Source organism: Odocoileus virginianus, chromosome 26, assembly GCF_023699985.2.
Source record: "Odocoileus virginianus isolate 20LAN1187 ecotype Illinois chromosome 26, Ovbor_1.2, whole genome shotgun sequence".
In the NCBI taxonomy this organism is placed as follows: domain Eukaryota; kingdom Metazoa; phylum Chordata; class Mammalia; order Artiodactyla; family Cervidae; genus Odocoileus; species Odocoileus virginianus.
Window position 1 is genome coordinate 40,321,147 of NC_069699.1, and position 16,372 is coordinate 40,337,518.

General features: G+C 35.3%; 2 protein-coding genes across 2 annotated transcripts in view; one reads left to right on the forward strand and one right to left on the reverse strand.

The window, feature by feature from the left end:
- The window catches only part of DNAH12 (dynein axonemal heavy chain 12), a 175,832-nt gene that overhangs the window by 90,553 nt on the left and 68,907 nt on the right, over positions 1–16,372 (forward strand). The window contains exons 38-44 of the mRNA XM_070455873.1: positions 3,201–3,339; positions 4,357–4,523; positions 6,837–7,092; positions 8,834–9,133; positions 9,623–9,801; positions 11,288–11,480; positions 13,042–13,203. Of these exons, the coding sequence (XP_070311974.1) occupies positions 3,201–3,339; positions 4,357–4,523; positions 6,837–7,092; positions 8,834–9,133; positions 9,623–9,801; positions 11,288–11,480; positions 13,042–13,203 (1,396 nt within the window). The remainder of the gene's footprint in view (positions 1–3,200; positions 3,340–4,356; positions 4,524–6,836; positions 7,093–8,833; positions 9,134–9,622; positions 9,802–11,287; positions 11,481–13,041; positions 13,204–16,372) is intronic.
- LOC110140466 (small ribosomal subunit protein eS27-like) lies at positions 12,659–12,982 on the reverse strand. The gene has a single exon (XM_020898896.2). The coding sequence runs from the start codon at positions 12,908–12,910 to the stop codon at positions 12,659–12,661; it is 252 nt and encodes an 83-aa protein (XP_020754555.1). The 5' UTR covers positions 12,911–12,982.

A 16,372-nucleotide genomic window follows, 5' to 3' on the forward strand; every position in this document is an offset into this window, starting at 1 on the left:
AGTACCTTTCTTATAGGATCATAGGATTTTTTAAGTGAACTTCAGAATCCATTTTCAGATAACTGAGACACTGAGCTACCCGCCAACATTTCCATAGTGACATCTGATACTCTTAGTAAATCTGAAATCCAGACTTCCTGTCACTGGCTCCAAATCTTTGCCATCCTACTTTGTTGCCTCATAAGCCATATTTTATTTCTCTTATTTGTAATTGTGGACTAAAAGTCAGTTACAATGTTACTCTTAAAAAACCATTCTACTCACAGGCTCACCATACTCCTTAGGAATCAGACTAACAATGATTCTCTCGTTTGGCATTATTCAAATATGTCCTGTGCCAGTTCTTCATCATTTAAGATGAACATAAAAGACTCAGACTTAAATCAGAAGAGCACATCAAAAAAGATGAACAGCCTAGCACATACCATAGGCATATCCATACCAATTTTCTTAATAACACTTTCGCAGTTATGTTTCTCTTAAAACATTAGCATAATTTATCATTAATTTTATAATGTTTAAGTTAGACAAGCTTACATAATATGCATGAATGTCATAATTTGTTTTTGATGAAGAACCTGTTTCTGAGTGAAATTTATGACAGTTTTATCTTGTGTTATTTAAAAAAAAGAAAAAATAGCTTATGAGGGAGCATAGTTGTTCAGTTGCTAAGTTGTGTCCAACTCTTGGTGACCCATGGACTGTACCACACAAAGCTCCTCTGTCCTCCACTATCTTCCAGAGTTTGCTCAAATTCATGTCCATTGAATCAGTGATGCTATCTAACCATCTCATCTTCTGCTACCTCCTCCTCTTTTTGCCTTTAATCTTTTCCAGCATCAGAGTCTTTTTCAATGAGTCATCTCTTCGCATCAGGTGGCCTAAATATTGGAGGTTCAGCTTCATCAACAGTCCTTCCAATGACTATTCAAGGTTGATTTCCTTCAGGTTGACTGGTCTGTCTCCTTGCAGTCCCTTGGACCATAATTCGGAAGCATCAATTCTTTGGCCCTCAGTCTTCTTTATGGACCAACCATCAACTTTATGAATGAAATAGAAACATTATTTTGTCCCTATTTTGTCCCATGGTTGCATTTTTACATTTAGAGGCTAATATTAAAATCTTAAAATATTAACAGCCCAAAGAATTGATGCTTTTGAACTGTGGTGTTAGAGAAGACTCTTGAGAGTCCCTTGGACTGCAGGGAGATCAAACCAGTCAATCTTAAAGGAAATCAGTCCTGAATATTCATTGGAAGGACTGGTGCTGGAGCTTGAAACTCCAATACTTTGGCCACCTGAGCAAAGAGCTGACTCATTTGAAAAGACCCTTATGCTGGGCAAGATTGAAGGCAGGAGGAGAAGGGGATGACAGAGGATGAGATGGTTGGATGGCATCACTGACTCGATGGACATGAGTTGGAGCAAGCTCCAGGAGTTGGTGATGGACAGGGAAGCCTGGTGTGCTGCAGTCCATGGGGTCACAAAGAGTCAGATACGACTGAACAACTGAACTGAACTGATTAAAGTCTTCCTTAGACATGTTGGGCTTCCTTGGTAGCTCAGCTGGTAAAGAATCCACCTGCAATGCAGAGACCCCAGTTTGATTCCTGGGTCGGGAAGATCTACTGGAGAAGGGATAGGCTACCCACTCCAGTATTCTGGCCTGGAGAATTCCATGGACTGTATAGTCCGTGGGGTTGCAAAGAGCTGGATACAACTGAGCGACTCGCTTTCACTTTAGGCATGTTACGTATTTGTCAATTCTCAGGAGTTACTAGTATAGGAATTCTTTTGTTCCATGAACCATTTGTCAGAATAGTGCTTTCAAATGAATAAGTAAAAACATAGGATTATAAAGGAAACCACATATTAAAATACATTTATTAACATATTGAAAAATTTGAACTCCAGTTGTAATATGTGTGCTTGTTTATTAACATGTTAAATAATAAGATCTAGCAGTGAGTCTGATGATGATCATAATTTTGAAGAAGTAATAGGCATAAGTGATACTTTTGAGATATTTAACAATTGTATTTAGTACAACATCTGTAAGGTCTGTTGATGACAAGCACACAGGTACTATTATAAGTTGCTCCATTTTCGTAAAGGGTAGTGAAAGTAAAGATACAGACTTTATGTCCTCTAAGTTCTGAATACTGTAAGAATTTCTTCAGTTTGGCTCGTGGACCCTAAGTTAAGAAAGGTTTTTTATTTCGTAAATTATTTTAATAAGTAGTTTTTCAGAACATTGAGAGTTACTCAGACTGGAAAGTATAGATGAATTCTCAGGCATCACTATAATTCTAAATGACCTGTTTTTTGTTTGTAGCATTGATTTCATGTTTATACTTCAATGATAATTTTTAAAATTAATATTATCATAATTTGGGTCATCTAGATTACTTTTTGTATACTGAATACCGCTGTTCAGTTTTAATGCCAGGCTTTATGTTTGTCTTCATGTAGTGTGTGGTGCCAAGTTATCACTTAAAAGTGATGGTATTTAATTTTTACTTCAGTATGTCTCAAACTGGAGTTCTCCAGGTTTCTGTGAACATAAACTCAGGAGTTTTTTCCCTTTAAATTAGTTCAGACTACTCAAAAATGAGAAACCCTACTTGAAGCTATTAGAATAGAGAATTCCTTAGAGTTTGCTTTTAGACAGGTATTTTCAGTTAGTAACACTGACTTGATTCAAAAATGCTATTGACGGGTAGATACAGCTGTTACTTTTTAGAATTCACTGCCATTTACTTTCTTACAGAAACCTTGTGGTATTGAGATAACTGCACAACAGCTTCAACCTCTCTCTTTGTCATCATCCTAACATTCCACACTCACCTGTATCTCGATCTAAAAAGTACAAATATAGCTAGCACTTTCTGAGGAGACAAATGCTGGCTTTATTTTTTTTTTTATGAAAAGTTAAGCATGTGACTACTTGTTTTAGCATATAACAGTGTTACACCTGTCCAAATAATAGTGTTACTATTTAAGTTTTGAAAGTAAGCAAAAATGTGTGCTAGTTGTTACTTTTATCTGTCTTTTATGAAATGACAAGTTAAAATGTGAGTTTTTGGGTGAAGATGATTTGATTATTATTTATGTTTTCAACTAACTCCAGCCTTCTCTAGTTGAAATAAATGTATTCTGACTTTTTCTCCTTCTGATGATATGTTAATTGTTTCATTAAGGCCACTACTTTTTGTGGGTCCAACGGGTACAGGAAAATCTGTGTATGTGAAGGATAAGCTGATGAATCACTTGGAAAAAGACCTGTACTTTCCTTTTTATGTTAATTTCTCTGCGCGGACCAGTGCCAACCAGGTTCAGGTTAGTTCAAAGTTAGAAATATGGATCTATCATTTTTACTTTTTTTCCTTATTTGATTAGCATTTAAAACTGTATTTTTTTCTTTATAAACAGCTTGGTAGTTTAAAAATTTTTTTATTGGTGTATAGTTGATTAACAGTGTTGTGTTAATTACAGCAAGGTGAATAATAAAACTGTATTTTAGTAAATCTTCCATGAATTTAAATAAAACTTCAAACATCTTATTTTTGGCTTTAAAGTAATTTTTAAAAATTAAATTTTAAGGAGAAATTTCAAGAGAACATTTTTGCATTAATGCTGAATTGTTGAGCTTTGTCAGCTTTTTTTCTCCCCAAGTCCAAGAAGGAACAGTTGATTTCTTAACTGGAGAAGTATGAAGTATAAGAAAAGGGAGGGAGGGAGGGAAGTAGAGAGAGAGGTTTTTAACTTGTTTTTTCAATACTCTCGCAGATGGTCTTTAGAGGCATTTGCTGCTTGCTGAAGTTCGGTCAGTGAAAGATCTTTCAAACCATAGACTTTTTGTTGTGTGACCCACCTTTTACTCCTAGAGGTGCCAAGATGAAAGTACTGCATGAGACCTTTTCTAATTACCATTTTTATCTTCCATTCCTAGAATTATATCTGTCCATTGTCTTCTGACCTGTGGTGCTCATTTTCTTTGTTATAAGCTTATATAATTCTCTAATTTCAAAATACTACAAGTTTAGTGCTTTTAAATATTAAGTTAAAGTTTATAGATATGTTGGGGTATCTGTTGTGGAAAAAGTTCTGTGTGTGCCTGTGTGTACAATGTAAATATAGGTGTGTACCTAACAATTCTGAGCACAAAGAAGGGTTTCATTATATGCTCTTTGAATAATGTTGAATATGAAGTTTCATATAACCCTGAAAATGAATAAATTTAAATGGATAACATGGTAATGCTTGACATTATTACCTTACATAATTAGACTGTTAATTTTTTTCTGGTGTTTAGTATGGCTTTAAATATACTACACTTTCTTCTTTATATTTTAGAACATTATTATGGCTAGACTGGATAAAAGACGCAAAGGAGTTTTTGGACCACCTATGGGAAAGAAGTGTATAATTTTTATAGATGACATGAATATGCCTGCATTGGAGAAATATGGAGCCCAACCTCCTATTGAATTATTACGACAATTTTTTGACTGTGGGAATTGGTAAGTATTTACCTGAAGTCTTAAGTAGCCATGTTGAAGTAACGTCTTGTTCTCTTTTTCTGTTTTTATTTTTTCACATCAAAATAATACAATTTTGCAAATTACTTAATGGGACAAAATGGTTGTTCAGATTTTCTTATATGGAAAATTTTGGAATACCTTCCTATACTTTTTTATATCATGGAAGAATAATCCACAAATATATTTATTTAATAATGTATTAGTTTTTGCCCTTTTAAGCTACTACTTTCAGTTATTAAAAATAATTTACCAATTATATCTTTTACTATCACCCAGCACTGAGAATTTATGGATGGTCTCCAACCTAAGTAACCATAACCAGCACTCTATGTTTCCACCATTTTAAATTCCTTATATTATCTATGATTATTTGGGACTACCATATCTTTGAGATGGCTTGGTTTTGACAGCAATTTCGTGAATAACTCTTCCACTTCTTCCACCGTATTTTACAATAATATGATTAGTTTCCAACACATATGACATTGTATATTTTAGTTAGGATTAATAATTCTGCATTTCCTCCTATTAAAATATTTTCCTGATCCCTAATATACTATGATTTTTATCTCAAGGCAAGGATAGATTACTTATGAAACTAAATCATATTTTGAGATTATATATTTTTTTGTTATTGCATGCCCTGGAATCTTGCTTTCAGGAGATAACCACTGTTAATAGTATATTCTCTATTCTTCTGAGTTTTTTTTCCATATAAATATATTTTTATTTCTAAAAAGATCCATGTTGCACATAATGTTTTATAACTTATTTGCACTTAGTATATTTAACTATATTATTTATATGTTTCCTTCACCTATCCATATTATTGGGCTTCCCTAGTAACTCAGATGGTAAAACATCTGCCTGCAATGCAGGAGACCCGGGTTCAATCCCTGGGCTGGGAAGATCCCCTGGAGAAGGAAATGGCAACCCACTCCAGCATTCTTGCCTGGAGAATTCCATGGACAGAGGAACCTGGCGGCCTATGGTTTATGGGGTCACAAAGAGGCAGACATGACTGAGCAACTAACACACACACACACAGGCATCCATATTATTTGTCTATCTCATTTATTTTATTGGCTTTTAATACTATTTAGTTTTGTGAATCTTACTATAATTTATTTAACCAGTCCCTTATTGACAGTTATTAGAGTTGCCAAAGACCAGGTCGTATTTTCATACTTTCTGTGGTGCTTTTAGACTAAACACTGGCTGTATAGATTTCTCCCACCATCATCCCCCTTTTTTGCAAGAACTTCAATGTTAAAGAACTTTATGATCTATTTGAAATAGGCACCTTTTTACTCTGAGCAGTTCTAACTAAATTGAGTCATTTTTGTACCCTTTTTTATATTCCCTAGTGGGTGTCTATTTAGGCAACAAAAAGGTATAGGTTCTTTTTATATATCCTTCTGTGCTCTGAAGATAAGATTTGAGATGAGAAAAAGGAATCAGAACTAGCTGAAAGTAGAGTAAGTATATAGCTTATTGTCTAAATAAGGACATTTCTGAGAGAAAAGGGAGGCTGTTAATAGTTACTACAGGATAGGCACAAACAAGAATTTTCTTAGACAAAGTGGGACATATAGTCATCTTGCCTGTAAACGGCTACAAAAAAGATTGATCTCTCATCCATATTTCTGGATTTGGAGTGTAAGACACAAAGCAGAGAGTTAAATGGAAGGAAGAATTGCAAAAAAAAAAAAGGGCAAGAAGAGGAAGGGACATTCTAGATACCCACAATCTGGACAGCATTATCAGTGTCAGTGAAAGGAAAAGCAGAGTGCTGCTTTAAAACAAGTTTTCTCCACAGATTGTTGGTTGCCTGAGGTGGGGCAGAGCAAAATAGGTAAAGGGGGTCAAGTAAGTCAGGGGGGCTGCAATGTACATCTTGTTGACTATAGTTTAATAATACTGTATCACATATTTGAAAAGAGCTCAGAGGATGAATTGTGAAAGTTATCACAAGAAAAAAAATTTTTGTAACTGTATCGGGTGACAAATATTAACTGAACTTATTGTGGTGAACATCTTGCAATATATGCAAATATCAAACCATTATGTAGTACACGGAAACTAACGTTATGTCAATTATACCTCAATAAAAAAAAGAAGTAAAAATTATAGGAATCCTTAAAAAAAAACTTCTCTTTTACTCCAAGTAATATCTAATCTTCTTCCTTTTAGAAAAGCTAAAATCAGATAAAGTTTCAAAGGAGCTCTGCTTTTCAGCCCATCTCGTTGGCTTTATTACTGACTGTTTTGGGATTTTTATGTGCTTTCAAGGTATGACCTGAAGGACACAAGTAAAATCGTATTGGTTGACATACAGCTGATTGCTGCCATGGGTCCTCCAGGTGGTGGAAGAAATCCAGTCACTCCCCGTTTTATCCGGCATTTCAACATCTGCACCATTAATACTTTCAGTGATGAAACTATGGTCCGAATCTTCTCATCAATTGTAGCGTTCTACTTGAGGACTCGTGACTTTCCTCCTGAGTACTTTTTAGTTGGGAACCAGATTGTCAGCGGGACTATGGAGGTGAGTAACGAATGCAGAACAAAGTCTTTAATATTACATATATCTGCATTTGATCCGTTGGTTTTTGTATTTTTTTCTTCTTTTCTCCCCTAGCCATCTACTTTTTGTCTTCACTGTCAGAGAAGCTGTCAGGAAGGTTTGAAAACAGGAACATTGTAGGCTTTGAAATTGGGGAATCTAGCTGGATTTGAGCCTTGACTACTATTTCTTAGCTATCTAGCCTTGCGCAAGCAACTTCACCTTAGTTTTTTAATCACTAAAATGGGAGCTAATATCTATTTCATAAAGGTTGTTATAAGGAAATCATCTAGAACCAGTATCCACCACATTGTAGGTGTTGCCTTAATTGTTGGGTTCCTACTCTAGTATTTATTAAATTTCCCTTCTCTCTCTTCTCTTTCTTCATGTTTATGTAAAAAAAAAGAGGAAGAAAGAAACTTAAGCAGCTTATGAATACCTTATTTTTGCCAGACTGCATAACTTAGCGGTGGAAGTGAAAAAAAAAAAAAAGGTGGGACACAAGGGTGGGACTAGAGAACAGAGAGCAGCCCTTAACTGATACCATGTGTGTCACCTGCCTCTGCTCAGAGCCCAGAGCCCGCCTTGTAGCTGATGGTAAAAGGGGAAAAAATGTATTTAAGGTAGTTTAGTGATAATCTCATTGAACTAGGCTTTTTGGAGGTTGAGATCACTGCAACCAGAAGCAAAAAGCCCCTAGAATCATTCCATCAGTTCCAAAAGCATTGGGTCTTTCTAAAGTTCTTCTGCCCCTGTTCTGGTGGAATAGTGTGTTATTAAAATAGAGAAACTAAAATAGCAAAAAGATAGTCCATTGTAATTACTATACTTATTCTGATACAGAAAAGTGCTTCTCTTTATAAAATTGTATTTCTATTTGTAAAATATGATATTTGTATTATGTATTTATATATCCTGTAAAGAGAAGGGAGTTGGTTAGGCAGAATAGAACACAGAAAGGATCCTCTGTTGTTGTTTTTTTCTGTCTTTGATACACTTGATAACACCTACCACGTGTGGAGTTTAGGGGTGGGAGATGAATTAGAGAAGATATAAATTAGATAAATTTATAAATTAAAAAATAATTTTATTTGGATCTTTTTCTGTATTATCAAAGATTTAATTTATCTTTCTTCAAGAGAATGATAAGCTTAATGAATTCAGCATGTAGTAAAAATATACTTCATTTTGATATTATAGCCAATTAAGATAGAAGGAAGAGAAGGGAGAGAGAAAACAAGAGAGAGAAGTGAAGGGAGAGAATATGTTGATTTGAGGTCAGTGGTGGTCAAAGAAAATGGTTTCATCATCTTCTTCATTTTGAATGCTTCAGAATACATTGTCTGATGTCACTTTCTACTGAAATTTTTGTTCACTGTTTAATCCCAGGTCATTCACCTTTAAATGGAACAACTATAATTACCGGGAAATAAGAGCATTGTCACTTTTTGGGCATGGATGGAATCAGATGATATTAAATTCCCTCAATTTTATAATTCCCTGTCAAGTGCTGTAAAGCAAAATATATAGGTATATGCCATGCTAGGCTCAGAACTATACAATTTTCCAAGCCAATATAATCTGATAGGATAAATAAAATATTTTATATAATATACTCTTTGTTATAGCATATTATGTTGTTGTTGACTTTATAGTACAGTGTTTTTGGCTTTGCTGATTATAAGCATTTGATTTCTTGCTTTGTTGCTTTTTTTGCATTCAGATATATAAACAATCCATGGAAAATCTTTTGCCCACTCCCACAAAATCTCATTACACTTTCAACTTGCGGGACTTTTCACGCGTCATCCAGGGCTGTTTGCTCATTGAGAGAGATGCTGTGGAAGGCAAGCACACCATGATCCGTCTGTTTGTGCACGAGGTTCTCCGAGTGTTTTATGATCGCCTCGTTAATGACGGCGACCGATTCTGGCTGTTCACTTTGACCAAAAATGTTGTGAAGGACCATTTTAAAGAATCGTTTGATAGTATCTTTTCACATTTGAGGAAAGGGAATACAGCAGTGAGTATATTTAGTGTTTAAAAACAAGTTAAAACAGTCTAATAGCAGGAATTATTACAGTCAACTTATCTTTAAAAGAATGCTATTACTCCTTCACGATCATGTTCTTTTTAACTTTCCTCATAGATTGATATTTAGCTTGAAAAGATTTGATTTCAGAATAGTTATATATATATATATATATATACATAGAAGTTATATGTCAGGGATTGAATGATAATAGTAGATGTAAGGTGCTTAGCATGGTGACTATCCTTTAGTAACGACTCACTAAGTGGGTGCTTAGAATGACTTTTCCAGCTTCTGGGGTTGGGGGGAGGGGGAAACTTATATGATAGAAAAAAGTTCTTTTCATTTACTACATTACTATAATGTAGTTTCAGGTGTTAATTATACAACTATATTAGTTATTACCCGAATGTTTAGAAGAATTAAGTTTATTTTAGAAAAAATTTTAACTTTTGTAATTCATTGATTTCCATTTTATAGATAACTGAAGAGGAGCTAAGAAATCTCATGTTTGGTGACTATTTGAATCCTGACCTTGAAGGAGATGACAGAGTTTATATTGAAATTCCAAATATTCATCATTTTAGTGACGTTGTGGACCAGTGTTTAGATGAGTATAATCAAACTCACAAAACAAGAATGAATCTTGTCATTTTTAGGTACCTGTATTTGGTGTTGATGCTTAAAATTACTATTTGTAAAATTTTATTGTGAAATGTTTAGAATGTAGAAAAAGATTTTTAAAATTTGAATTTATTTGAATATTTATTTAAATTAATTTATTTGAAATCTCTAGCAATTTATTTGAAGTCTCTTGTGTAGCCAGCCCTCCCTCACTGCATTCTCATTGTACCTTGCAGGGGTAAAAAGAAACTCATGTGTTTCTTTAGATTTTTACTACATGTGTGTGTTCCTAAGGGCTTCCGCAGGTTGCTCAGTGGTAAAGAATCCACCTACCAATGCAGGAAGCAGAAGTTCAATCCCTGGGTTGGGAAGGTCCCCTGGAGGAGGAAATGGCAACCCTCTCAAGTATTCTTGCCTGGGGAATCCCGTGAACAGAGGAGCCTGGTGGGCTACAGCCCATGGGGTCACAAAGAGTCAGACAGTTAGTGTCTGAGCATGCACACATGTATGTTCCTAAACATGCAGGCAGTCTTATTTCGCATGTTTAAAAATCATGTAAATGCTATCATATTGTGCATAGTCCTTTGCAAGTTGGTTTATTCCAGACTGTGAAATTCACAAAAAACAAATTCTTACTACTGTATTGCATTCCAGTGTATAATTTTAACACAATGGAGTCATTCTTCTGAGATAGACTTCTGTTTCAGATACTAAGTACTTTAAACTAAGTAACTTCTAGTTTCTGTAATTATGAAAAAGGTTTGAATATTCATGTCTCCTTGGTTACATGTATAAGGATTTCTCTAGGCTATGTTCTTAGAATTGGAATTACTATGTCATGATATGTTAGCGTCTTCTACTTTACTAAGTTTTGCCAAAGTGTCTTCAGAAATGATCATTGTTTTTAAGAACTTTCATTGTTTCTCACCCTTGCCAACACTTAGGATTGCCTGATTTGGTTAGTTTTGTCAGTATCACACTGTGTCTTTAGTTTTAATTTCCCTGATTACTAGTGTGGATACCTTTCTTGAATGTATTATTTTGTATATAACTGACTTTCTAGTTCTCACATAGAAATCCTAGTATTAAAATGTTGAATAAATTTTTTCTTTTTTTTGCCATGCTTGTGATATCTTAGTTTCCTGACCAGGGATTGAACCCTGGCCCTTGACAGTGAAAGTCCAGAGTCCTAACTAGTGGACCACAAGGGAATTTCTGAAGAAATCTTTTAAATAAAAATAATATACTCCAGTACAGATAGTTAACAATTGCATTTTATTTTTGTAACTTACATATATTACATTTCCTGAATTTGTACTTAAAATAGTTTTCCTTTACATCAAATGGTCAAATTGTAACTGCATTTGAAATACCACACTTATTCATGATTACATCTTTAAAATTGAGATAGTAACATATGGGATAGCAAAGTCCATCCTTCTAGGAAAGTAAAGCAATAGTTATGGGCAAATAAACATTTACATTCATATTTTCAAGTATAATAATATCTATATGTCATAGGTATGTATTGGAACATTTATCACGAATATGTCGGATTCTGAAGCAGTCTGGTGGAAATGCTTTGCTTGTCGGACTTGGAGGAAGTGGTCGTCAATCTTTAACTCGTCTGGCTACATCCATGGCAAAAATGCAGATTTTCCAACCAGAAATTTCAAAGAGTTATGGTATGAATGAGTGGAGAGAGGACCTGAAGGTAAAATCATGAGGAAATCTAGTGTCTAAAGTAACATCCGTGCATTCTTTTATCTGTAAAGAGAGAGCCATCCTGTATAGCTAGCTGTGTGCTGAATGCAATGGTGATAATGGTGATGATAATACTATCCCTAGGCAGTTACTGCATGTGTTGAGCACTGTTTGAAGTGCTTTACATATGTGCTTTCTTTCTACAAATATGACAATTCAGTGTAGCAGGTATGGTTGTTTCTGTGTTTTACTGATGGGGAAACTGAAGTTGAGAACAGGTGTGCACAGCAGAGTGGGATTTATAACTTAAGGCTTATCCACTGCATTCTTACCATGCTGCTGCTGATTCTATCTTTATTCTAGTTCAGAAAGGCCTTATTTCAGACAAATGTGTTTTTTCAGTAGACTGTTAGATATAAACTTCAGTGGTGATGACAATGTCATCAAAGCTGTCAAATCTTAATAGTATCTTTAGAGCTATGCTGCCATTCCAGTAAGCAATAGAATAGTAGAGGGCATACTTGGGGCTTCATACACATGTGCCTGTTGTTCTGCTGGCCCTGGAAGAGAGATGACCCAAAGTGGAAAAAAACAAGAGAGACTTTGCTGGACTTTTTAAACTTTTTCTGACCTTCATGTACTAAGTTAGTCTACATCTTAAAAGTGAGTGGAGAACTGGCTTTTATATCTCCATTCTTAGATGGACAGATTCTTTCTTTTTTCAAATCCATCTTAGTTCCTGAAGTGAGACTGTGAATGGGCCCTCTTAAATCATAAGCCCACCTCTGAATCAATGACTGTGCCTCGGGGCTTGGAAAACTGGCCAGTTGGAGTCTCCCACTGGAGGGATGGGTAAAATGGAGGCCCAGATTGACAGTGCCACCAGAATGAGCGAAGTGAAAGTGAAAGTTGCTTAGTCATGTCTGAATCTCCGTGACCACATGGACGATAGTCTCTGGAATTCTCCAGGCCAGAATACTGGAGTGGGTAGCTGTTCCCTTCTCCAGGGGATCTTCCCAACCCAGGGATCGAACCCAGGTCTCCCGCATTGCAGGTAGATTGTTTACCAGCTGAGCCACAAAGGAAGCCCCAATGGGAGAGGTAATACTGTAAAACTGAGATTTTTTTTTTTTTTATCCAAAACATGTTTTTTGGGATGGTTACCATTCATCTTGATACAGGGTACTTTTAGTGCTGCTTCCATCTGAAAGACCATCCTTCTGTAAGCCTTGCTTTGCCTCCTGTCGGGTGGCAGAGGACAGTAGTGCAGCCAACACACAAAACTACTGTCTGTGCATGGCTAAAGACGGTGGTGATTTCATAGCAGCCTGGGCATTTTACATCCATGAAATAGGAACTGGGGCTCTGCACCAGGCGCTTCTTCTTGTGTTTCCTCTTCTCTTCTGGAGAGGGATGAAGAAGATCCTTTGTGAGAGGCATGTTCTCGTGAGGAGGTCGTCACCGCCGGAAAGGGCGAGATGTTGTTATCAAAAGAAAGGAAGGGGGATGGAAAACAAAAAAAAAAATGGATTTCCACCAGATTCTGATTCTAAGTACATTTTTATCTTAAGGCCCTTTTAAGGAATGTGGGCATGAAGGGCCAGAAGACAGTCTTTCTAATCACGGACACTCAGATTAAAGAGGAAGCTTTTCTAGAGGACATCGACAGTGTGCTCAACACTGGAGAAGTACCTAATATTTTTGCAGCAGATGAAAAACAAGAAGTGATGGAGGTAAATGCTTTTCAGGGGGTGCTACTCCCAACTCAGAAATGTTACCTGGAAACTTTTCTGTTCTTTAGTATAAATATGGCTTGTGCAGAGAATTTTGGATATAAATATTTATATTTATATATATTTATATAATATATATATTATATTTATATAATATATATTATATACTATATAATATATATTATAATATATTATATTTATATAATATATATTATATACTATATAATATATATTATAATATATTTATATATAAGATATAAACTTAATGTATATTTTATTTTAATACTCTTTTTGGTAAATTTTAAATAGTTATAACTGTAGAAATATAATTATGAGACAGAATTTTAATTATTTTAACTCAGCTTTTTCCATCATGATAACAGTGTTTCATCCATTTGATCTTATTTAGCATGTTTTATGAGTGATTAGAGATTTAAAATCATGTCTTTTTTTCCTTACCTGGAGAATAGGTGCTTTATACTGCTGTGTCCGTTTCTGCTGTATAGCAAAGTCAGTCAGCCATACATATACATGTATTCCCTCTTTTTTGAATTTCCTTCTCATTTAAGTCACCTCAGAGCATGGAGTAGAGTTCCCTGTGCTATACAGTAGGTTCTCATTGAACAGAGTAGTATGTATATGTCAAAAAATAAAATACAATCATGTCTTACGGTTACAGTGATATGAGAAAATATAGGTTTCAAACACTGCTTGATTCACTTTTATAGTTTGCCACTAGTTCGTAAAATCTTCAAAGTTTAATAAAACTACTTGTATTGATTCTGGTACCTCTGGGAATCATGCTTTGTGATTTAGGTGACAAAGAAAAAAATACATTTTTGATGCACCCACCCCTACTTCAGATGTCCTGACCTTCGACCACCATTTCTCAGATCTTCCCATACAAGATTTCAGCTAATAGTTTTCCCCTTTCCAGTTATCATAACTACTTTTACCCACAGAATATAGCACTCATACCAGGATGCTTCATTCCAGCCTCCAGTGATAGCATCTGGAGTAAAATGGATTCCCCCTGGTAGTTCAAGCGCCCTGCTTTTCTCATCTATGGAATGAAAGTAGTATATACACAAAATAGTTCCTCCTACACAGCATCATCAAATGAAATAAGGTAGTTATTAGAAAGCCCTTAGTAAATGTGATGCACCACCAGTTCATGGCCTGGAGTGGGGAAGGAGAAAGCAAAATAAACCAAGTTCTCTACTTGTATCTGGGTAGCATCAAGGTTGTGGCTAAAAGTTCCTAAGAATGGTGATTCTCCTAATCCATAGGAAAAATATATTCCCTACACTCCTTTCCAGGGAATGGGACCCTTTGGAGAATGAGATTTTCTAAACTTTGCAAGGCTTTTCTGCTCACTTTAATGGTTGTTTATCTTTCTTCTCATCGCATTGCTACAAAGCTTTTCCATGGCTTTATTATTTTATGGTATGATCCAAGAATAGCCTGAAGAACTTATTCCCTTCATATTCCACCCAAACCTAGGAACACCATATCAATTTATCCACAAGGAAATAGCCATGGTCAAAACTCACATGTACCAAGGTGCATCCATTTTTCTTTTTTTTTTTTTTGGTTGCTTTATACTAATATTTAAAAATATAAAAGGTATACAAGATAAGTTATATAAATTTATTTGCATACCCTGCACTTTGAAGACCAGGTCTTCGACTTTGCTTATTTCATCCATCTGACACAGATTTTACTTGAAACCTCATGATAACTGATCTATAGAGCTTGGGCCTGGTCCTGCCTACTGATCACCTCTTATAGACTCAGTCTCTGATGTCAGCATTACAATTGTAGCTTCAGCCTTCCGTTTCCAGGCTACTTTTCCAGTGTTCTGTTCACACTCCTTGCAGAGTTAAATTGCTGCAAAGTTTTTCTCAATTTTGCAGTGACTTGTTTACCATATTTAGTGATATTTTCTTGGTTCTCTTTTAAAATTATCATTCATCTCTGAAATAACTCATCATTCCTCTTTTAAAATGTTTTTCTTTGACTGCTATGAAAGTTCCCTCAGTTTGTTTCCTGTCTGCTTCAGTAACTACTCTTTTTCTTGCTACCAGAATCAGTTGTGCTCCCTAATATTAGTATTTCTATGTGCATGTAGATGTTACTCCCCAATTCTTTTCTAGAAGCATTGACCTTTGTTGTTGTTTAGTTGCTGAGTCGTGTCTGATTCTTTGTGACCCTGTAAACTATAGCCCACCAGGCTCCTCTGTCCATGTGATTTCCCAGGCAGGAACACTGGAGTGGGTTGTCATTTCCTCCTTCAGGGATCTTTCTGACCCAGAGGTCAAGCCCGCATCTCCTGCATCAGCATGTGGACTCTTTACCAGGGAGCCATCAGGGAAGACTACATTAACTATTATTTCTGTGTAAATAATGCCTATATTTATATCACCATCTTGGCCCTTTCTTAGACTCTTGTTCTACAGTTACACCCATGCCTTACCTTTCTGTATCGGAATGTCCCCCTGTTAACTCAAGAGTTAATGGAGGTAGACAACTCGAACATAATTTCACAGGTTGACACTGATCATACTAATCTTAATTTGAGAATTACTGTCAGGATGAATAAACAAAGTTGATTTACAGTTTTCCATAGGTCTATATCTGTCACATATCTAGAGTAGAGAGTTCTTTTAGAAATAAATTCACTATCATCACACTGGAAATTGTATGATCATTGTGATCACTTCCTAAATTTGCTATTGAAAAAATGTAAATCTACCTTTTAAAATTTTATCTTCTTTTAAAGATCTGTTTATAAGATAATTTATTGAGTATGAAACTTTTTCTACTTTGAAGAAGGAGAAAGTTAGGATATAAAAAGCTGAAAAGTACCTATGAGACAAGATCTGTTTTAAGTGTTCACATGTAATAACTCTTTGATCACTCAACAACCCGTTGATATATTGATAAGTACTCTTTCCCCCATTTTATGGATAAGGAAACTAAATAACAGAGAGATTAAGTAACTTGCCTCAAGGTCACATAGATAATCAGCTGCAAGCTGGAATTTGAATTCAAGAAGTTTGGTTCTAAAGCCATTATTCCAGATCTCATGTAAGATGCCTTTTTCATATAGAGATATTAATAGTTTGGCCAAAAAGTTCATTTGGGTTTTTTGTGCATTATTATGGAA